The sequence below is a fragment of the Plutella xylostella genome, chromosome 27 (assembly GCF_932276165.1).
Source record: "Plutella xylostella chromosome 27, ilPluXylo3.1, whole genome shotgun sequence".
NCBI lineage: Eukaryota > Metazoa > Arthropoda > Insecta > Lepidoptera > Plutellidae > Plutella > Plutella xylostella.
In genome coordinates, this window is record NC_064007.1 from 5,133,220 (window position 1) to 5,150,618 (window position 17,399).

Genomic DNA, 17,399 nt, shown 5'->3' on the forward strand with positions numbered 1-17,399 from the left:
TGTTAAGAGCAAATTATGTTTTTATTAAGAAAGTAACCTTACTGTAATAAATTGAGAGTGAATTAAGCCATCTTGCAAGAAATTGTCCTTTAATTAACAACATCCTCTTTATTCTCTCCTGACCTTATTTCAAATCAAGTATAACCAGTTTTTAATGCACAATGGAAGGAGTTTCAAAGTACACTTGTATTATGTAGCTATGTACTATGTATTCTATGTATAAATGGTATATTATACCAATTATGTAGGCTGTTATTGTAAGATTGCACAATGTGATACTAGGTCTCAAGGGATGTTTGTAGATCTATAGTTTACTAATGCAGCTATGAATTATAATGGGGTTTTTTATTCTATTATAATGGCAGACATGTGCAGTTTTGTTGTTGAGAAATATCTAATAAAATTTATTTCAACACAATGATATATTATACCATATTTATCTACAGTCAGCAACTCACAAATTATCTAAGTAGCTAATACTTTCACCATGGTGACAAACCCTAGATCAGATCTACACACATAATTAATATGGTAAAAGATAAAATCATAATAACTATCAGAGTGGCATACAGCAATAAAATGTTATGCCTTTCTATAGATGTATCAATCTCTACCTCTTATTCCATGCATCCAAAGGTAGTTTGGCAGAGATCGCTTTGAGTGATAAGACACCTTTTGTATCTTAATTGAGTAACAACTTGTTAATTTTAATATTCTTTTTGGTGGACATACATACAATAAATAGTATTCTATCTATCAGATGAAAACTTACCAGATAATCCAACAATTGAGACTGTGACCAGCTTGCCCCCAGTTCCCTCTGACTTTTTAGCCATTTTAGGTCTTAACTACACACAGAGGTCCAAGATGTAGCACAGATTTACAATCATAGTAGAGTTCAACATCACATCACTTGTTCAACCTGGAGGTAACACTAAATCTGAAGGGCCTGTAAATAAAAAGGAAGATTAGAGCAGATGATAATGCAGATCCTAATAATTTAGCATTATAGGTTTTGTAATACAAAGGTATTTTGTCATAAAACTACGGATTTGTGAAGGCGTAATTTGTATTTTTCGATAGACAGAATGGGTAGCCAGATGTGGCGGTTTTATATGCTAGGGGTATGTAAGTAGCGGTATTAAATACAATACTAATGTGAGTTTCCAACGTTTGTGATAAAAATAAATAAAAATAAGGGTGGATCCCTAGGAATATCATTGTAAGGATAATTTATTGTATTCACTACAGTACACTACACTTTGACACATCGAATTAGAATCCGGCGGCCCACCTTGTTTGTAGCGAAGAAATTAATGAAAAACTGAGGGAATAGTTTACACCAGTACAGTGCCTAGTATTGAAAAAATATACATTCTACATTTTATTTCACTTTAGAAGATTTTTTTGGAAGAAAATGCAATAATCTTGACACAAGTCGCTTCTTTCTTCTTACTAATCAATGCTGCCAACATTACCAAACTTATTATGTTCTTATTTTTTAATGTGTCTATGGCAGTTTCACAGAGTTTTTGTTTGTTAGCACGAGTTTAAAGTCCCATATTCATGTCACAGAGTGAATCGATTAGCGGGAATATTGCGGGATAGGGAACACCCAAATATTCCGAAAAACTTTTTTCCGAATTTGATAACACCGAATTTGTAATTTACGAAATATTGGAATACCGATTTTTTAAAATACCGAATTATAAAAATCACGAAAATTATAATTTCGAATATTATAATCACGAATATTTATTATTACGATTGTTAAATATACGAACGTTAAAAAATACGATTACTTTAATATACGAAAAATAAAATACCGATTTATTATAATCACGAAAAATTCGAATCCCGATCGGAAATATGATAATTCGTGATTTTGACAAAAAAGCATAAACGTCTTTAAAACTTTAGAACCTAAACCAAAAAATTGCTGCGACGACGAGCAAAGCGAGGAGGAGCGTGTTAGGTGCACAAAAAAGTCTAAAAACAAAGCGAAACGCAGCGGAACGTTTAACATAGGGCTTAAAACACATATTGTTAAATAGAAAACTATTTGTTGTTAAGTTTCACAACAAATCAAAGCATACGCACTTTAAAAACCCTGGAACCTAAACCTAAAGATAGGTGCGACGACGAGCAAAGCGAGGAGGAGCGTGTTAGGTGCACATAGATATCGAAAAACAAAGCGGAGCGCAGCGAAGCGGAGCGGAGCGTTTCAAATATAGAGTAAACAAAGTTTGTCAAGTTTTGTTAAATAGTAAACTATTTGTAGTACTTGTTGTTAAGTTACAGAAAAAATCAATACAATTGCTCGGATTTTTACGGTGTTTAATCTTAAAAAGCTTAGGACCTAAACCTAAAGATAGGTGCGACGACGAGCAAAGCGAGGAGGAGCGTGTTAGGTGCACATAGATATCGAAAAACAAAGCGGAGCGCAGCGAAGCGGAGCGGAGCGTTTCATATAATATAGCTTATTTATTTTTGTTTGTATATAAATACTGACTATTTACTAAGAAACATCGCGGAATTTGTATTTTCGGAATACTAAAACTTCGGAATTCGTAATTTTAACAATTCGATATAATAAAAAATCGTACTTTTAAAACATCGAAATAATAATATTCGGAAAATTGACTTTCGTCATTTTAATAAATCTGTTGTTTGAAATTTCGTTTATTATACTATTCGTGATTTTCGCTATTCGGAAACTTAAAATTCGGGATTGTTCGGAACTATGAAATTCGTAGTTATGAAAATCGTTATTTTCATATTCGTAAAAAAGTAATTCGGAATTCTGTAGTGTACCCTGCGGGATATTCTAACATCTCAAGAATGAGAACGGTCACGGGTTCCATTACCGATGTAATAGATAAATATCACTATAGAACCTGCCATAGATACAGACGTAGGCATTCATTTTTCTAAGTTAAACCTACTCACATGGCGACACTGCTCGTGATCTTACAAATATTTCGACGACAATAAAATAGTTAATAGTATACCTGCCATAGCATCAAGCTGAGCTAGAACCCATTTCAGCACCGAAAAGCAACATTCATGACCATTTTTTTACATATTTTTTATTACTTTTTAACTTTTTCTTATAAATGTATAAGTACTGTGTTGTTTCTGTGTGTGTTAGAAATTATTGAACTTTCTTTCTTTCTTTCAAATATAAATACCTATAAACAAAATTCGTTAATAATAATTAGTAAATGGAAAAATGGAAATATTATTAAAATTCTGTAAATCGTCGCTTAGCAAATAACATTGCGTAAAAGCTGCATCTAGGCATTCAAATGTTGTTGTTGTTTATTGTTCATTTATTTATAACATTTTTTAATAATACATGCATTGCAGTGCATACATGTAAAAATCACCAATTACGCCTTGCACGGTGTTGTTTGCTAAGTGATGAAATGTCGGTTCTGATTACAGTGCCACAAACTTATCTGTTCCGGTGACAGCTCACGTAAATGTGAAATATTCCTTCATTCTATAAGATTTTAAGTTTGCCAGTAGTGGTAATTCGCTCTTGTGGTTTCAATAAACCCATTTAGTCTATATCAATACATAATTCATTAGTAAATAATGAGATATGGATCAATTTAGTTCGCTCTCACCGGAACAGATAAGTTTGTGTGTGTGTGCCGTTTATTATGGCTATTTTTAAAACACTGTGCGAGCGGAATCAACAATATAGTTAGGAACAATCATAATCGACAAATGTGGACAACACTAAATTTAAAAAGTTACAGTTGAACTTTTTACCTTTTTTCTTCGGGCAACACCAAGTTTGACAGCACGAAAACAAGCGCATAAATGTCTCCCCGCGATATTTTCTTGAGAAATGACTTCTACAAATGATGGAAAAGACGTGAAAAGTAATCCAACTAGTGGCCCAAAGGGCAAAACATATTACATTGATCTTTACAAGGTAAGTTTTATTCTTGTTATCAGGAAAATCTCTTTGCATAGCACGACGCCGTCTGGGTCGTAAAGTTCACTTTATGGCCGCCATATTTGTCTATTCGGTACTCTTGTTTTTCTGTAATTCGTAATAATCCTTTACACATGCGATGAAATACAATGCCTATCGTTATTTACGCGTTTAGATTTTCCATATATTAGCCTTTGCTATTGGCATTATATGCTGGACACGCTACTACGTATTTCCAATGTTGACTTGATTGTATCATGATTTCCCTGATTTAGCTTTTATATTTCGATTACTTAAGCATTTTTCAATAAAAACTACTGTTTAATGAGTCATATTCAAGCATGTGCGTATTAATTTGCAATGGTGTTTGAGTGGTGAAGCTTTTCATTTATGACGATTGAAACCCTCAGTTGGCACTGAAGTGGTCTTGATTCTTGATGAAGCCGTTCGAGTAGTCACGTACACCTCTATTTATATTTACTAACAAACTCGTCATGTGCTTTCCGGCTGCGGTGCACTATGTTTGCTTCGTAAAACTCAACACAGTCATGTTCACATACATTCATCATTAACTTAGATAGGTAGGTATGATAGCATTTCTGTGGGTACTATTACATACATGAGATAAATCTTTAACACTTTAATTATATCGTCTACTACTTCATTCCTATTAAGTCTGATACAATTTGTTGCCAGCTCTGACATAATAGGTTGCACGGGAACTAGTTTAACCAAATATGGATCTTGAAACCTCTGTAGTCTATAAATCTTTAGGGGCATTGCAGTGGCCAATGGTGAGCAACACCAGTATCCATAATTAGGAATGTAGACAATACATGCTTAATACAACAAGATAGGGCAGTGGTTCACGCAGCGCTCCAAAGCTTCGGAAAAACAAAACTGCAGATTTACCACAACTCTATCTTGTTGTATTAAATGTGCTGATTGGGTGACAATTCTCATTTTGGCACCACATCCCAGGAACAATAACCCATTATGTTGTAGTTACAAGCTGGTAACTAGAAGCACCCTTTGCCCCCTAAAACAGAGATATGAAATGTATTGCTAGACTTTTGTCCTGCTTACTGCAAATCAAATTGAATCAAATCAAATATTTTATTTGATTATGGTCCTGCTCCACATTAATTCGCAGTAGCATTCAGAAGATTTAGACCCCCCGCAGACTGCAGACTTTTAGTCGGCCGATAGTTTGGTCGGGCTTTTAATCAGTATGGAGATGTATGTTAGCACATTCAACGATTATGTATCGGCCAATACTCCATACTGATTAAGAGCCCGACCAAACTATCTATATAAACTGCAGTCTGGTCTTAGGTATCACTTCGCATTAGCAATTCTTTGTTATGTCAACATTGTAATGCTATGATCTCATAAGAGTTATACCCATATTATACTTAGAAAAAATCATCTTAAAACAACATAAGTATTGTTTTTGTCCATTAGCCATAATATAATTAAAGTTGAGATAAGGAATTTATCTTTCTTTTAATAATAGTTAAACTTGAAGTGGCTATATCCTTATACTAATTATCATACTTAAAATAGACTCAAGTATACAACTACCAGTGTGATATTGTAAATAGTTGGTTTCATTCCATTTCTTCTATGAACTGATTCAAAAATAGTCACAAATATTAATGTATGCTTTCAGCTGCTCACATAATTATACTAAAATAAAGTGTCTGATGAATATTAGAGCATTAATTTGCGTGCCTCTTAAGTATTAAATCTAAGACAAACAAATTTAGTAACTACTTTTTTTTTTGTTGCACCTTTCTACTAGTTTTTCTGTACCTCCTGTAGGTTGGCTGGTAGAAAATGTTTTTAGCATTAAGTCCACCTTTTGTACACTTATATTTCATATTTGTGCAATAAAGTATCAAATAAATAAATAAATATATATTTATGACCTGTTGTTAGAAACAAGAGTAAAGGTAGCTAAGTAGATATTTGATACCTACTTTGAAGCCAGTCATGCTCATCCATATAAGTCCTAAAATGTGTAGATCTAGTGGGCCATTGAATATTATCACTTACTTACTTACTTATTCCCAATCTCCGCTGGGGAGCAAAGGGCCGAAGTGAAGCGCTGCCATTCTTTAGGATCACTTATGGGTACAAAATTATTATACAAGTCCATTTTAGTTTTAATTTGGTATCCCTAGTCAGACTAAAGATCGCATCCAGTGGCGTGCTTTGGGAGAGGCCTACGTCCAGCAGTGGACTGCTATAGGCTGATGACTCAGACTTTGTGTTGTTTCAGTGACAAATATACAAGAGATATAGTGTGGCAATTAGTGCTGTGCACTTCCTAAAGTATCAGGTGTTCAGGAAGTGTACAGCAGTTATGTTCACAATGTATATGTCGCAGGCATCTGGTTCAATCTTCTTTTTGATTGAACCACTAGCCCTTTCATTGGATGGCGCTATTCAGTTGTATGACTAGGCCGAACGTTGATTGTACAAGCGTCACAAAACGTCCAACTAGTTAGCTGACTTAAAATCAGTCAGGTGGTGAATAAAACAAATATGGCGTCTAACAGCTAACAGCTGACACAAAAAGCACCTATATTGTTAGTTTTTTGCAAATAAATTTGCTTTAAATTGCGTTATTTGTGTTAAAATTGTGTGACAACATGTATTTACCTATTATTACGCCGCGGGCGGATAGTTTCAAAGAAAATATTGGCGAAACTGGATAATTATGAACAACAATATGAAGGTACGTTTATTGTTATTGTTTAGTTAATTTGTGAGATAAGAGCTTTGTAACAAAGTCTTTTTGTTGGCTCTTGTCTGGTCATGTTCACCCTAACCAGACATTACAAAGTTGCTATACTATATCACATTCAACGACTTCGCTGAATGACGTTCAGTCAAGACGTCGAACGTTACAATCAACGACTTGACGAGTTGTCGTTTAGTCATACAACTGAATAGCGCCATCCAATGAACGGGCTAGCGGTTCAATCAAAAAGGAGATTAAACCAGATGCCTGCGACATATATAACACATGTAGATAAACTTAGCTTTTCCATGCACCAAAAGAGTTACCCAGTCACTGACCTCCCATTGAGTGATGCTAAAAGGACACATTCTCCATCTCATTCATACCAATAACACGTCGCACTCTCTGTTGCAGTCGTTGGTTTCCACCAAAAGAGTTACCCAGTCACTGACCACCCATTGAGTGATGCTAAAAGGGCACATTCGCCATCTCAACCATACCCACAACATATCTCTTTCTTTCTTTCAGTCGTTGGAGGCTTCGCTCACATCGTGCGGCAGTCTCCCAGAGCGTTGCGAGGCGCTGTGCCGCGCGTGGGGGCACGTGCACCTGCTGTGCCTGCACTCCGCCACCTCCACACACCCGCACCTCATCGCGTGGATACAGAGGCACACCGCCGCCGCTCTACTGCAGGTTAGATTGTCATGTGGTGTTGTAGTGGTTAATTCTTACATCATGCCCCGAGTGTCCTTACACATGTAGGCTGGAAGAGTTCATGACTGCTACCAGAGGTGCAGCATCAGTGGCCCAGTTCTGGGCATGTATTATGTAGCGACTTTTTTGGTTTGTCTTCGACATGATAAGAAGAAGAAGTGGTTAAAGGTGTGTGCTTGTGTTTTTGGTGTACTTAATAAATGGTTGAAACAACAAATGATTGCTATAAGTTAATAAGCTCTGGTAAGAAGCTAGTTCTTAACACATAGTGTGATGTTAAGTAAGTATAACATTACAATTTAAGTGTTGCTTTTAATTTGAAGGCATACATTTGAACATAATTGAATTTGAAATAGAAATGAAATGTGGTATCTTTGAATGAAATCTTTCGCCGTAAAATGTTTTCAATGTTCTCCTTTGGGAATTATGGGATGAAAACATTCTATGTAGGTATTCATAAAAATCACTAAATACAGCGTAAATTAGGTTTCATGTTTGCAACCCCTGACTACCCCTTCGCTGATTACAATAATGAATATCCATCAACAACCTTTGTAAGTTGTGATGTACCTACTTTTAAACGTTAAAATATTTACTTACTATGCTTATTTTTCTAGGATTCGCTTAAATTAAAATCATGAAGCCATGCGCAATTTATGCTTGAGAACAAGATGCCGGTAAACGTCGGAAAACGCTCAGTCCATAGACAAGACATGTCATAGACAACTTTCTTCTATTCTGTGTTATTCCTCGAGATAAGAGTGCGGCCACAAAGCTGTTGTGAATAATTCCTTCTAACACTACTTACATATTTCTATTGAACCTGGTGTGGAAATAAAGATAAATAATTATTATTCGCAGACGGAATGGCAGCAGCCAGCCAGCGCTGAGCACCGAAGCACCCTCGACCGAGCCATCCATGGCTTCCTCACGGACGCGGCGGCGGCGGCGCGCGCTCGCGGCATCTCCCTGCCCTGGGAGACGGCTCTTGTGGCGCGCGCCGAGTGGCTCCGGCAGCAGTCGCCGGACCCGTGGGGGCACCCTGTGCTGAGGGCGCTGTTGGACCCGCAGGGCGCCGCGCCTAGCGATGTTGAGGGTGAGTGTGATATGAGTGTGAGTGGGTTATCACATTGTAATGGTTAACTGGTGGATGTGAACCTCTCCCAAAGAGTGAAACAACACTGTTTGTGGCCTGTATGTGAGCCCCGTTTTTGCTTTCTTCATCCAGCTACCACCCGCCAACTGTCTAAGACTCTTGAGTCCAGTATTCATTTCACATAAATTCTTAATACTTCTTAGCAATGTGACTGAATGCATTGTAGCTAGATATTTTGCAAGTCAAATCAGTAGCCAGTTGCTACCTGCCCAGAATGTGCTGGATTTATACAGATGCAGTTGATAGAATTGGGGTTAACGATTTTCACATGGGGTGACTATGAATCCTTTTGTGCACCACACAATCTTTAGACAACCATACTTAATCAAGAATTTCGCTCAAAAGTATGTGACATACTTTTCATTTCATTTCATTTATTTAATACCATAAACAACATGTCGCATAAGATGTTAACATTGGTTTATGCATTTAAAGTACAATGTTATTTTACCCTTAGGGTGTAGTACAAATTTTTCACAATCAATAATTTAATACGAATTAGAATTTTAAAAACAATACAGTAAAATGAGATGTCATAACAACACAATAACACAATAAAATTTATAACAATTTCTATAAATTCATCACACACAATATAATCAATCAATCGTATATTATAATCAATTTCATACAATTATTATCAATGACATCAATTTAATAAACATAACGATAACAATTTCATTTAAAATTCAGTAAAATGAGATGTCATAGAGTAACAACACAATAAAATATAATCAATCAATTGTATACTATAATCAATTTCATAGAATTATTATCATTGACATTAATTTAATAAAAATAACAATTTCATTTAAAATTCAGAAATTCATTGTGGTTGTAAGGACAAATTTTTAGTAGATAAATACTTAATTTATTGAAAAAAATGTTTCCATTTAACCTTTTTATATCATCCGGAAGTAGAAATAGAAATACTAATGAAACACTTCAATACTCATATCTAGCCAACCATCCCTAACCCCACCCCCTCTCAGTTCTAGAATGGCTGCGTCAGGAGCGCGGGGTGGTTTTAGTGGCGCGGCTGCGGCAGCTCGCGTCGTCCAAGTGCACGGACCTGGCGCTGCGGCTCGCCTCCGAGGTGATGGGCCGCGTGCGCGCCGCCTGCCCGCCCGCCAGCGACGCGCCCAGCACTGGTGAGTTAAAAATATGTTGCAGTCCTATGGCACCCCAGACGTGCAGAGAGGGTCTCCACTAACGTCCGCCACTTCCGCCTATCTTCGGCTGTACTTTTGGCCTCACTCCAGCTTAGTCCAGCGGCTCGCAGCTCGTTTTCGACGCTTCGGCGCCATGTTTGGACAGGGCGTCCCCGGGAGCGCTTGCCATTTGGTGGCCTCCAGTCAAAAATATAAGGTTCTTTAAGTTGCCTAAACCCTGATTCACGTAACAAAACGCGAGGCTGATCGCAGCGATTTTTATGCGATTGCGCTATAGGCATCACAGAACTCTTAGCGCATAGGTTCTACATGCGTTTTCATGTCTTCTTCGGAAGTATAAAAAAAACCGTTAAATCGATGACTCGTAAGCATGGGGGAATGCACCGATATAAAGGTTAAAAATATAAGGTAAAGACCTGGCGCTGCGGCTCGCCTCCGAGGTGATGGGCCGCGTGCGCGCCGCCTGCCCGCCCGTCTGTGACGCACCTAGTACCGGTAAGCTACCGAAAAAGTTTGATATCCTCGCTGCATTTGGTGTATGGAATACACACCGATATTGATATGGTTGTCTTGTTACCAGTAGGAGTAGGTAGCTAGGTAGTATAGCTGTTTATTGGCTCCTCTCAGCAATGTTCCTCTCGTTAATTAGGTGGCGGCGCGTTGTTTGTGACACTCATCCAAGTGCAATAGAACCTTTGAGTATATCTAGGCACAAAGGTTCTATTCGAGAATAGTGTTATACTAACCCCACACCCATCTCTCCGCAGCTTCCGCCAACCGTCAGTCCGTCAGTCCATTCGGTGAAGCCCTCACAGCCGACGCGGGGTTCACGACGGACATCTGGGAGCTGCTCACCGACATGGAGTTTGTTCTGCTGCACAAGGCTGGGAAGACCTCCGTGTGCATTGATCTGGTGAGTTGGATTAAAAAAAACACTTATTTGACACACAGACAGCAAAAACAGTGAATGAAACACTACAAAACAAACAATAACACCACAGGTGGCTGTCCAGAGCGTCAAAAAGGGACCAGCTCAGCATGTGCTGTGATTTATATTTGTATACAGGGTCTTACAGAAGTGGTGGAGTAAGCTGGAAGGGGGTTCAGGGGTTAATTCTCAATAACTTTTGTTCTACGGATTTTCATGTCCTGCTGGTTACAATAGACAACTAGCAGCCGAGCGGCAAAGCGCTGTCGAATAGGGTCGCGGTTTTGACACATTCCAGCCACTACTAAATCCGCACTTCCATGATGCACATTGGTCAAGATCTATTATTTCTACTAATAGAGATATACGTGTTCGTGTAGCTCGTAGCATATTTTATACGCCAAACACTTAAGCATAATGAAACATGTTTATAGTACATAATATTATATATATCTATTGACTACGTATGTTACTTCCTCAGGCGAAGCAAGCGCCGCTCCGCAGCGGCTACCAGCTGGTGGAGCGGCTGCGCACGCGCCTCGAGACCTCGCCCAAGGAGAAGAAGCTCTGGAAGAACGCCAAGGAGGTTGCCATACTCATTGCACAGGTCCGTTTTTATTACTTACATTATTTATAACTCAAGAATGAACCTATTTGAAACCTACTTGGCGAAATTCCCCCGGGATGGCGAAGCGCAGGTCGCGGGCAACAGCTAGAAGTCACATTGTCATGTTTGATTGGTTGAGAGACCTCGCTCAAGGAGAAGAAGCTGTGGAAGAACGCCAAGGAGGTCGCCATACTCATTGCACAGGTCAGTGTTATATCAGTTCATGGTCCATTTATTCAAGAATCCGTTTACCTCACCGGTCTTCAATTCTTTGGCATACACGTCAGCCTACTAGTCTCATATGCTTTGGCATACAAAATCGGCCTACTACCAGTTCAACTTACTTACTTGTTGAAGTGCGTGATTGACTGTTATATTCTGGGTATATTCATTTTAGTATAGTAGTCAGTACTTACGTTCGACGGTGGCTATATTACCGATCATATAAATAAGTCAGAATGTTTTTATGTTGCAAAATATCAGTCCTTTCTATTTATTTATTTATTTCGTTTATTTTCCAAAAACAAATAGGTACATAAAAGTTTACAACAAAAACCTGCCGCTTAAACCACGCAGGGTTTATGTGTGGCAAGTGCAGTCAGAAGTTGTGCATTAAACACTAATAATGGTTGACTATATAAAATTAATGTTGATAAATGTTAGGTACTAATAGCTAATTAGGTATTACAATTACAATTTGAGAGAAAGTACTGTTTCATTATAGTTTTACATTTATTCCTGTTTATTAGTAGACTTTCAAGTGTATCAGTAGGTAGTTCATTTAATATCATTGGTAGTAGGTATTCCCATGTTCTAGAACCGTATACATTCATATACCTTGGTAATTTGTATGTAGACAAGTATGACAAATAACGCAACTGCTTTGGTCGCTCCCGTCTCACCAGTGAATCCATCTTATCACATCCTTCACAGATAATAGACATCTTAAACAAATTAAATACATTTAAAATTTTACAGTAATTAAATAAGTCGCTTTCGATTTTTATGTGATTCTTTCTGGCTGATTTGGGAACTATATGTTTCAATATTCTAATTTGAAGTCTATATATGTTGTCTAAATAGGTTTTATAGGTTCGACCATAACTGCTTATGCCGTAACTTATAATGGATTCTGCTAATGATAAGTACATTAATCTAAGTACGTTAAACGGAATCTTATATTTAAGTATACATATTTTAGATAAAAAGGCTCTAAGCTTGTTGCATACATGATCAATATGTGGTCTCCAGTTGAGGTGTTCGTCGATTATCAACCCTAAGTACATGTGTTGTCTAGTCAGTTCTAAGGAATCACAGATGCAATTTATATGGTTTACATGAAAACATTGGTGAGTGTGAGACTTTATAAGGGGGGTGTATGGTGATTTTAAGTACGGAGAATGTATGTGTAATAGTTTAGTTTTCTGTGAATTAATAACTAAGCCAACGTCGTGTGCCCATTTACATAGTATATTATAGTTATGTTGCATTTGTTCTTGCGCTTTTATTACATCTTTGTTAGCAACCAACAGGCATGTGTCGTCCGCGAATTGATACACTGAACCTTCAGAGAATATATTGCACATGTCGTTTACATACAAAATGTACTCCAAGGGACCAGTTATGGACCCCTGCGCGGCTCCCATCTCAGTAGGATATCTTGTGCTATATTCACCAGCTATTTTTACAGTTGTAAACCTATTTGTGTGATAATTTTTAAATAAATTTAATAGTGGACCCTGTATACCATTTTGTTGAAGCTTTAAAAATAATGTTTCGTAGTTAATTGTGTCAAAAGCTTTACTAAAGTCAATGAAGACAGCGAGTACATGCTCGCGATTGTTCATGCACTCGCTGACCTCATTAGTGAACTTTGATAACAGCTGTGTTGTACTCCGTTTTTTCTGAAAGCCATATTGGTTTTTATTGATTTGACTATTATGAATAAGAAATTTGTTTATTTCATTGCCAAGATATCTTTCGATTATCTTGTCAATACATGGCAATATAGTTATAGGTCTATAGTTATTAACGTCTGAACGAATGCCTTTTTTATATATGGGGCGAATTATACCTAACTTTTGTGAATCTGGAAATAGTGACGTTTTGATGCAAGTATTTATGAGGTGAGTGATGACTGGTGTTATATTTGATTTTATGGATTTTATATCTTTAACCCTAATACCATCAAAGCCTGGGCTTTTCTTGTCGTTCATATGTGTAATTATAGAATATATGACGTCATTACTGGCCATTTTAATTCTCATTGACAAGTCTGGGCTGTTGTTATACGTTTTAGAATCCAGTAACGGTATGTCACAATATGTACAGATTTTTTTAACGTTATTACGAAATTCACAAGCAAAGTCTTCAACCAAAATTGGGATATTATTTTTAAAAGTTTTAATTAATAAGTCATCTATAGAATCAGTAATTTTACCACTAAGTTTGTTGATAATTTGCCACATTTTTTTGCTGTTATTAAAGTTTTTACATATTTCTTTTTTATAATAATTATTTTTTACATTATTAATATGTTTGTTAGTTTTATTTCTATATAAATTATACAAAATTCTATTGCTAAGATTAGTTTCATCTTTTTTCCATATTGATAAGAGTTCATCCCTTTTCTTACACATATAGGTGATTCTGTCACTTAGCCAGGGAGCTTCATATCTTTTACCTAATTTTATTTTTACAGAGATTTTACTGTTTTCATAAACTTCATCAAATTTTTTTATAATATAGTTCACAATATCATTTGGGTTTTCATACATTAGAGGAATATTCCAATCTACTTTTGTTAATTCGGTTTCAATTTTAGAGCTGTCTAGCTTGGTTATAAATTTATAATTGTTACATGGGGTCTTGGGCATATTATCTACGATTGTGAAACCTGTTATATAATGGTCGGCTAGGGCATTATTGATTACACAGGTGCGAACAGTATTGTTATTGACATTTCTAACAAAAATATGATCGATACATGACTTTGTAATTATGTTTTGTTTCTTCTCCACCCGTGTATACTGAGTTATACCACACTCTCTCTAACATCACTTCTTCCGGGACTCAGTCAAACTACTTATGTAGAATCCAGTTGCTTTAACACTATTGAAAATAATATTTTTATTTCCTTTCCAGGTGTTCGTAGCCCGCTGCATGGTGATCCCGTCCTGCTCGGGCATGGTCCGGCTGGCGCTGTACTGGACCACGCGCGCGCTGGTGCGCCTGCTGCCGCCCGCGCGCCTGCCCGCCGCCGCCGCCGCGCTCGCCGCGCCCGCCCTCGCCCCGAGCCACCTGCACACGCTGGCCATCGCCACCGAGGCGCAGGTACTGCCCTGCAGCTGTAGCTAGTGATGTACTGGACCCCGCCGCCGCCGCCGCGCCCAGCCACCTGCACACGCTGGCCATCGCCACCGAGGCGCAGGTACTGTACCCTCGCTGCCCCGGCTGGGAATCGAATCCGGGACCTTCGGCGTAGCGGTCACCATTCGGTAAAAACTCACTGTACTTACAATGTATACCATCGCTCTGGTATATATTATTATACTTAAATTCGTCTGCCGTCTCCGCATTTCTGGCATGAGTAGCGGGCGCTTACGCGACTGAGCTACCTGCTCTTAAGAGAAAATCACAATGAAATAAAACCTCAACAGCCCATACAATAAAGTTGTTTACTCCTTACAGTGTGGCGAGGAGATGAAGCCGTTTGTGTGCGAGCTGTACGTGCGCGCCATCACCGCCGGCATGAACGAGCTGGAGCGGCTCAAGCTCAACAAGGAGAAGGTGAGCTGTTGGATTATTCCCTCGGGAATGTCCCAAATACTTAACTTAATTAACAATATTGTAAAGGGGAAAGATTTTATTGTATTGATTAGGTTCTGAAACCAATAAGTCCAATATCCAGACACAGTGCATATTAAACACATTGTCCTTCTCTAAGGTTCGAGGCATATTTCCATAATCTCTACACTTAGGCAGGCAGGTTAGAATTAATAATCTTATGCCTAGTTGTTACCACCGCTATAGTCTGTTAGATCATTAACACCCCTGTTAATTGTAATAACATCAATTATACGTCATCTTTATGTTAAATTCTACAGCTACCCAATCGCTTGTTATGATCTAACAGAGTATGGTGAAACTGGGGCTTAGAAAAGCAATGAAGTTCCACCAGCCCTGGAACGTTTTCATCGCTCGTGGCTCGTGGGTGTATTAATACCTATTTATTCCTAACACCCAACCTCCCCACAGTGCAACGAAGCCCGCGCCCTCGAGCAGACGCTCTCCATGTGGTTCGTGCAGCTCGGACACGTGCTGGCGCGCAGCACGCGCGTGCAGCTCGAGTGCGCGCTCACCGCCTTCAGCGTGCACCCCGCGCCCGCCATGTACGAGCGGCTGAGGCGCGCGCCACCCATGCATGTGCAGCAGGTCAGTGGGGCCACACCCTAAGGGCTGACAGTGATAGAATAGACGTTCTGATGCATACCTACCTAGTATGGGGTGTGTGGTGTAAGACAGGTCAAACAAGACGTGACTAGACCATGCGATGTGTGCGAGCGCATCGATAAGCTGATTCATCGTATTTTCACCGACCCATAACTGACTTGAAGCTTCGATAAAAGAGTCAGAAATCGTTTGAATATTGGTCGGCATTCCGTAAATGGGCTTCGCTTAGATTTAAAACCTGTACCTCCTTCCATCATCTATCCAATCCTATATATTATATATACTTACCTACAAAAACTTGACTACAAATAATCTATCCATGTATCTAAACACTCGTTAATCTTATTAGCTGTAATAATTATAACATTTGTATTCCATCCAACAGCAAGAGATCCAAGAATCCACCGGCCCACAGTCCGAATTCGGCAGCTGGGCTAACGACAGCCGGTCACAGACCAACCTGGTGAAGACTTCGGAGACCCTCAACCTGAAGCAGCCACATCTGCAGCAGGCCAATGTGCTGTCAACGGCTATATTGACCGAGGGAGAGACCCTCGGGCTGAGTCCAGAGTTGTGCCAGGATTTAGCTGTGTTGTTGAGCGGACCCCGAGTGAAGACGCTTTCGTGGGATATGGACAGGTAAAGTATGATGAAGATAGGATGTATGTTTGTTGAATACTAACTTAAAGTTACTTACTTACTAAAATACTAATGGCCAATCTCCACTGGGGATCAAAGGGCCGAAGTGAGGCGCCGCCACTCCTGAGATCGTAAATTAAAGTTGGCTAGTACAAAAGAAGCTTACAGTATTGGGAATTGGGATAGAGTACAATAAACGGCCTTATCATTGAAATAAGCAAGTTAGCTATAAATTTTTAGCTGTATCATTTTTAACCATGTAATAGGTCGTAAACCGTAACGCCCGCCGTTTTAAAGTTGCTAAATGACGATTCCTCGACGATATGCAGATGACTGCAGGTCATCTATTAACCAGTGAAGCATTCAATAAAATGCTGTAGAATTGAGAAAAGTATTACATAATAACCCCTTTCCAGACTTCTCATTTTTCTTTGGGTACTATCTCCTATCGGTGGTCGGCATCTTTGCAGACTATCAGTATACCGATAATTCACCAGCATTAGTCAATCAAAACCTATCCCCACAGGGAGAAACTCCTAGAGAACTGCCACCACCATTAGTCAATCAAAACCTATCCCCACAGGGAGAAACTCCTAGAGAATTGCCGCGTATACATGGAACGCACGGGCGGCGGCACCCGGGCCCTCACCAAGGAGCTCAAGTACCTCAACCTGGACCTGGCCAAGTTCCAGCATTTACCCGAGGAGGATGAGCATGAAGATGATATCTACTACGGCATCGAGAAGGGTGAGTGTTGTTGTGGAAGGATTTGGGGGAGTGGAAGTCTTTGGGAGATGGAAGTGTGTGTGGTGATGTGTATGAGGATGGTATGGATGTTAGACTATGTTTATTTTTTATAAATCAATCAATCCCTTTGCTTTGAATCTTCAGTTACAAAAAAAAGAAAGTAAAGTAGTTAGCCAATTATAGCTCGGTCACAAAATATGAGTTACATTGGAGTACTTAATATTACAAAAAAAAAACATCGCAATCGCAAATACCAAAAAACATTCCCCGAAGTTGTTAGTAACAA

General features: G+C 38.7%; 2 protein-coding genes across 4 annotated transcripts in view; one reads left to right on the top strand and one right to left on the bottom strand.

Annotated features, from left to right (window-relative positions):
- The window catches only part of LOC105382670 (rho GTPase-activating protein 190), a 45,485-nt gene extending 44,008 nt beyond the window's left edge, over nucleotides 1-1,477 (bottom strand). The window contains exons 1-2 of the mRNA XM_048630816.1: nucleotides 1,295-1,477; nucleotides 773-949 (exon numbers count right to left, since the gene is read on the bottom strand). Coding sequence (XP_048486773.1) covers nucleotides 773-836 — 64 coding nt within the window. The 5' untranslated portion in view covers nucleotides 837-949; nucleotides 1,295-1,477. The remainder of the gene's footprint in view (nucleotides 1-772; nucleotides 950-1,294) is intronic.
- Nucleotides 1,478-3,779: 2,302 nt separating this feature from the next.
- LOC105382669 overlaps nucleotides 3,780-17,399 on the top strand; it is a 35,307-nt gene continuing 21,687 nt past the window's right edge. For 2 of the 3 annotated variants that reach the window (XM_048630975.1, XM_048630976.1), the window contains exons 1-11: nucleotides 3,780-3,946; nucleotides 7,227-7,391; nucleotides 8,274-8,508; nucleotides 9,561-9,719; nucleotides 10,508-10,653; nucleotides 11,150-11,275; nucleotides 14,420-14,608; nucleotides 14,966-15,064; nucleotides 15,533-15,709; nucleotides 16,113-16,366; nucleotides 16,950-17,113. In XM_048630975.1, the coding sequence (XP_048486932.1) occupies nucleotides 3,860-3,946; nucleotides 7,227-7,391; nucleotides 8,274-8,508; nucleotides 9,561-9,719; nucleotides 10,508-10,653; nucleotides 11,150-11,275; nucleotides 14,420-14,608; nucleotides 14,966-15,064; nucleotides 15,533-15,709; nucleotides 16,113-16,366; nucleotides 16,950-17,113 (1,801 nt within the window). In that variant the 5' untranslated portion in view covers nucleotides 3,780-3,859. Of the gene's footprint in view, nucleotides 3,947-7,226; nucleotides 7,392-8,273; nucleotides 8,509-9,560; nucleotides 9,720-10,507; nucleotides 10,654-11,149; nucleotides 11,276-11,362; nucleotides 11,480-14,419; nucleotides 14,609-14,965; nucleotides 15,065-15,532; nucleotides 15,710-16,112; nucleotides 16,367-16,949; nucleotides 17,114-17,399 lie in introns of those variants that run through there. The other variant, XM_048630977.1, reaches the window with a different exon arrangement.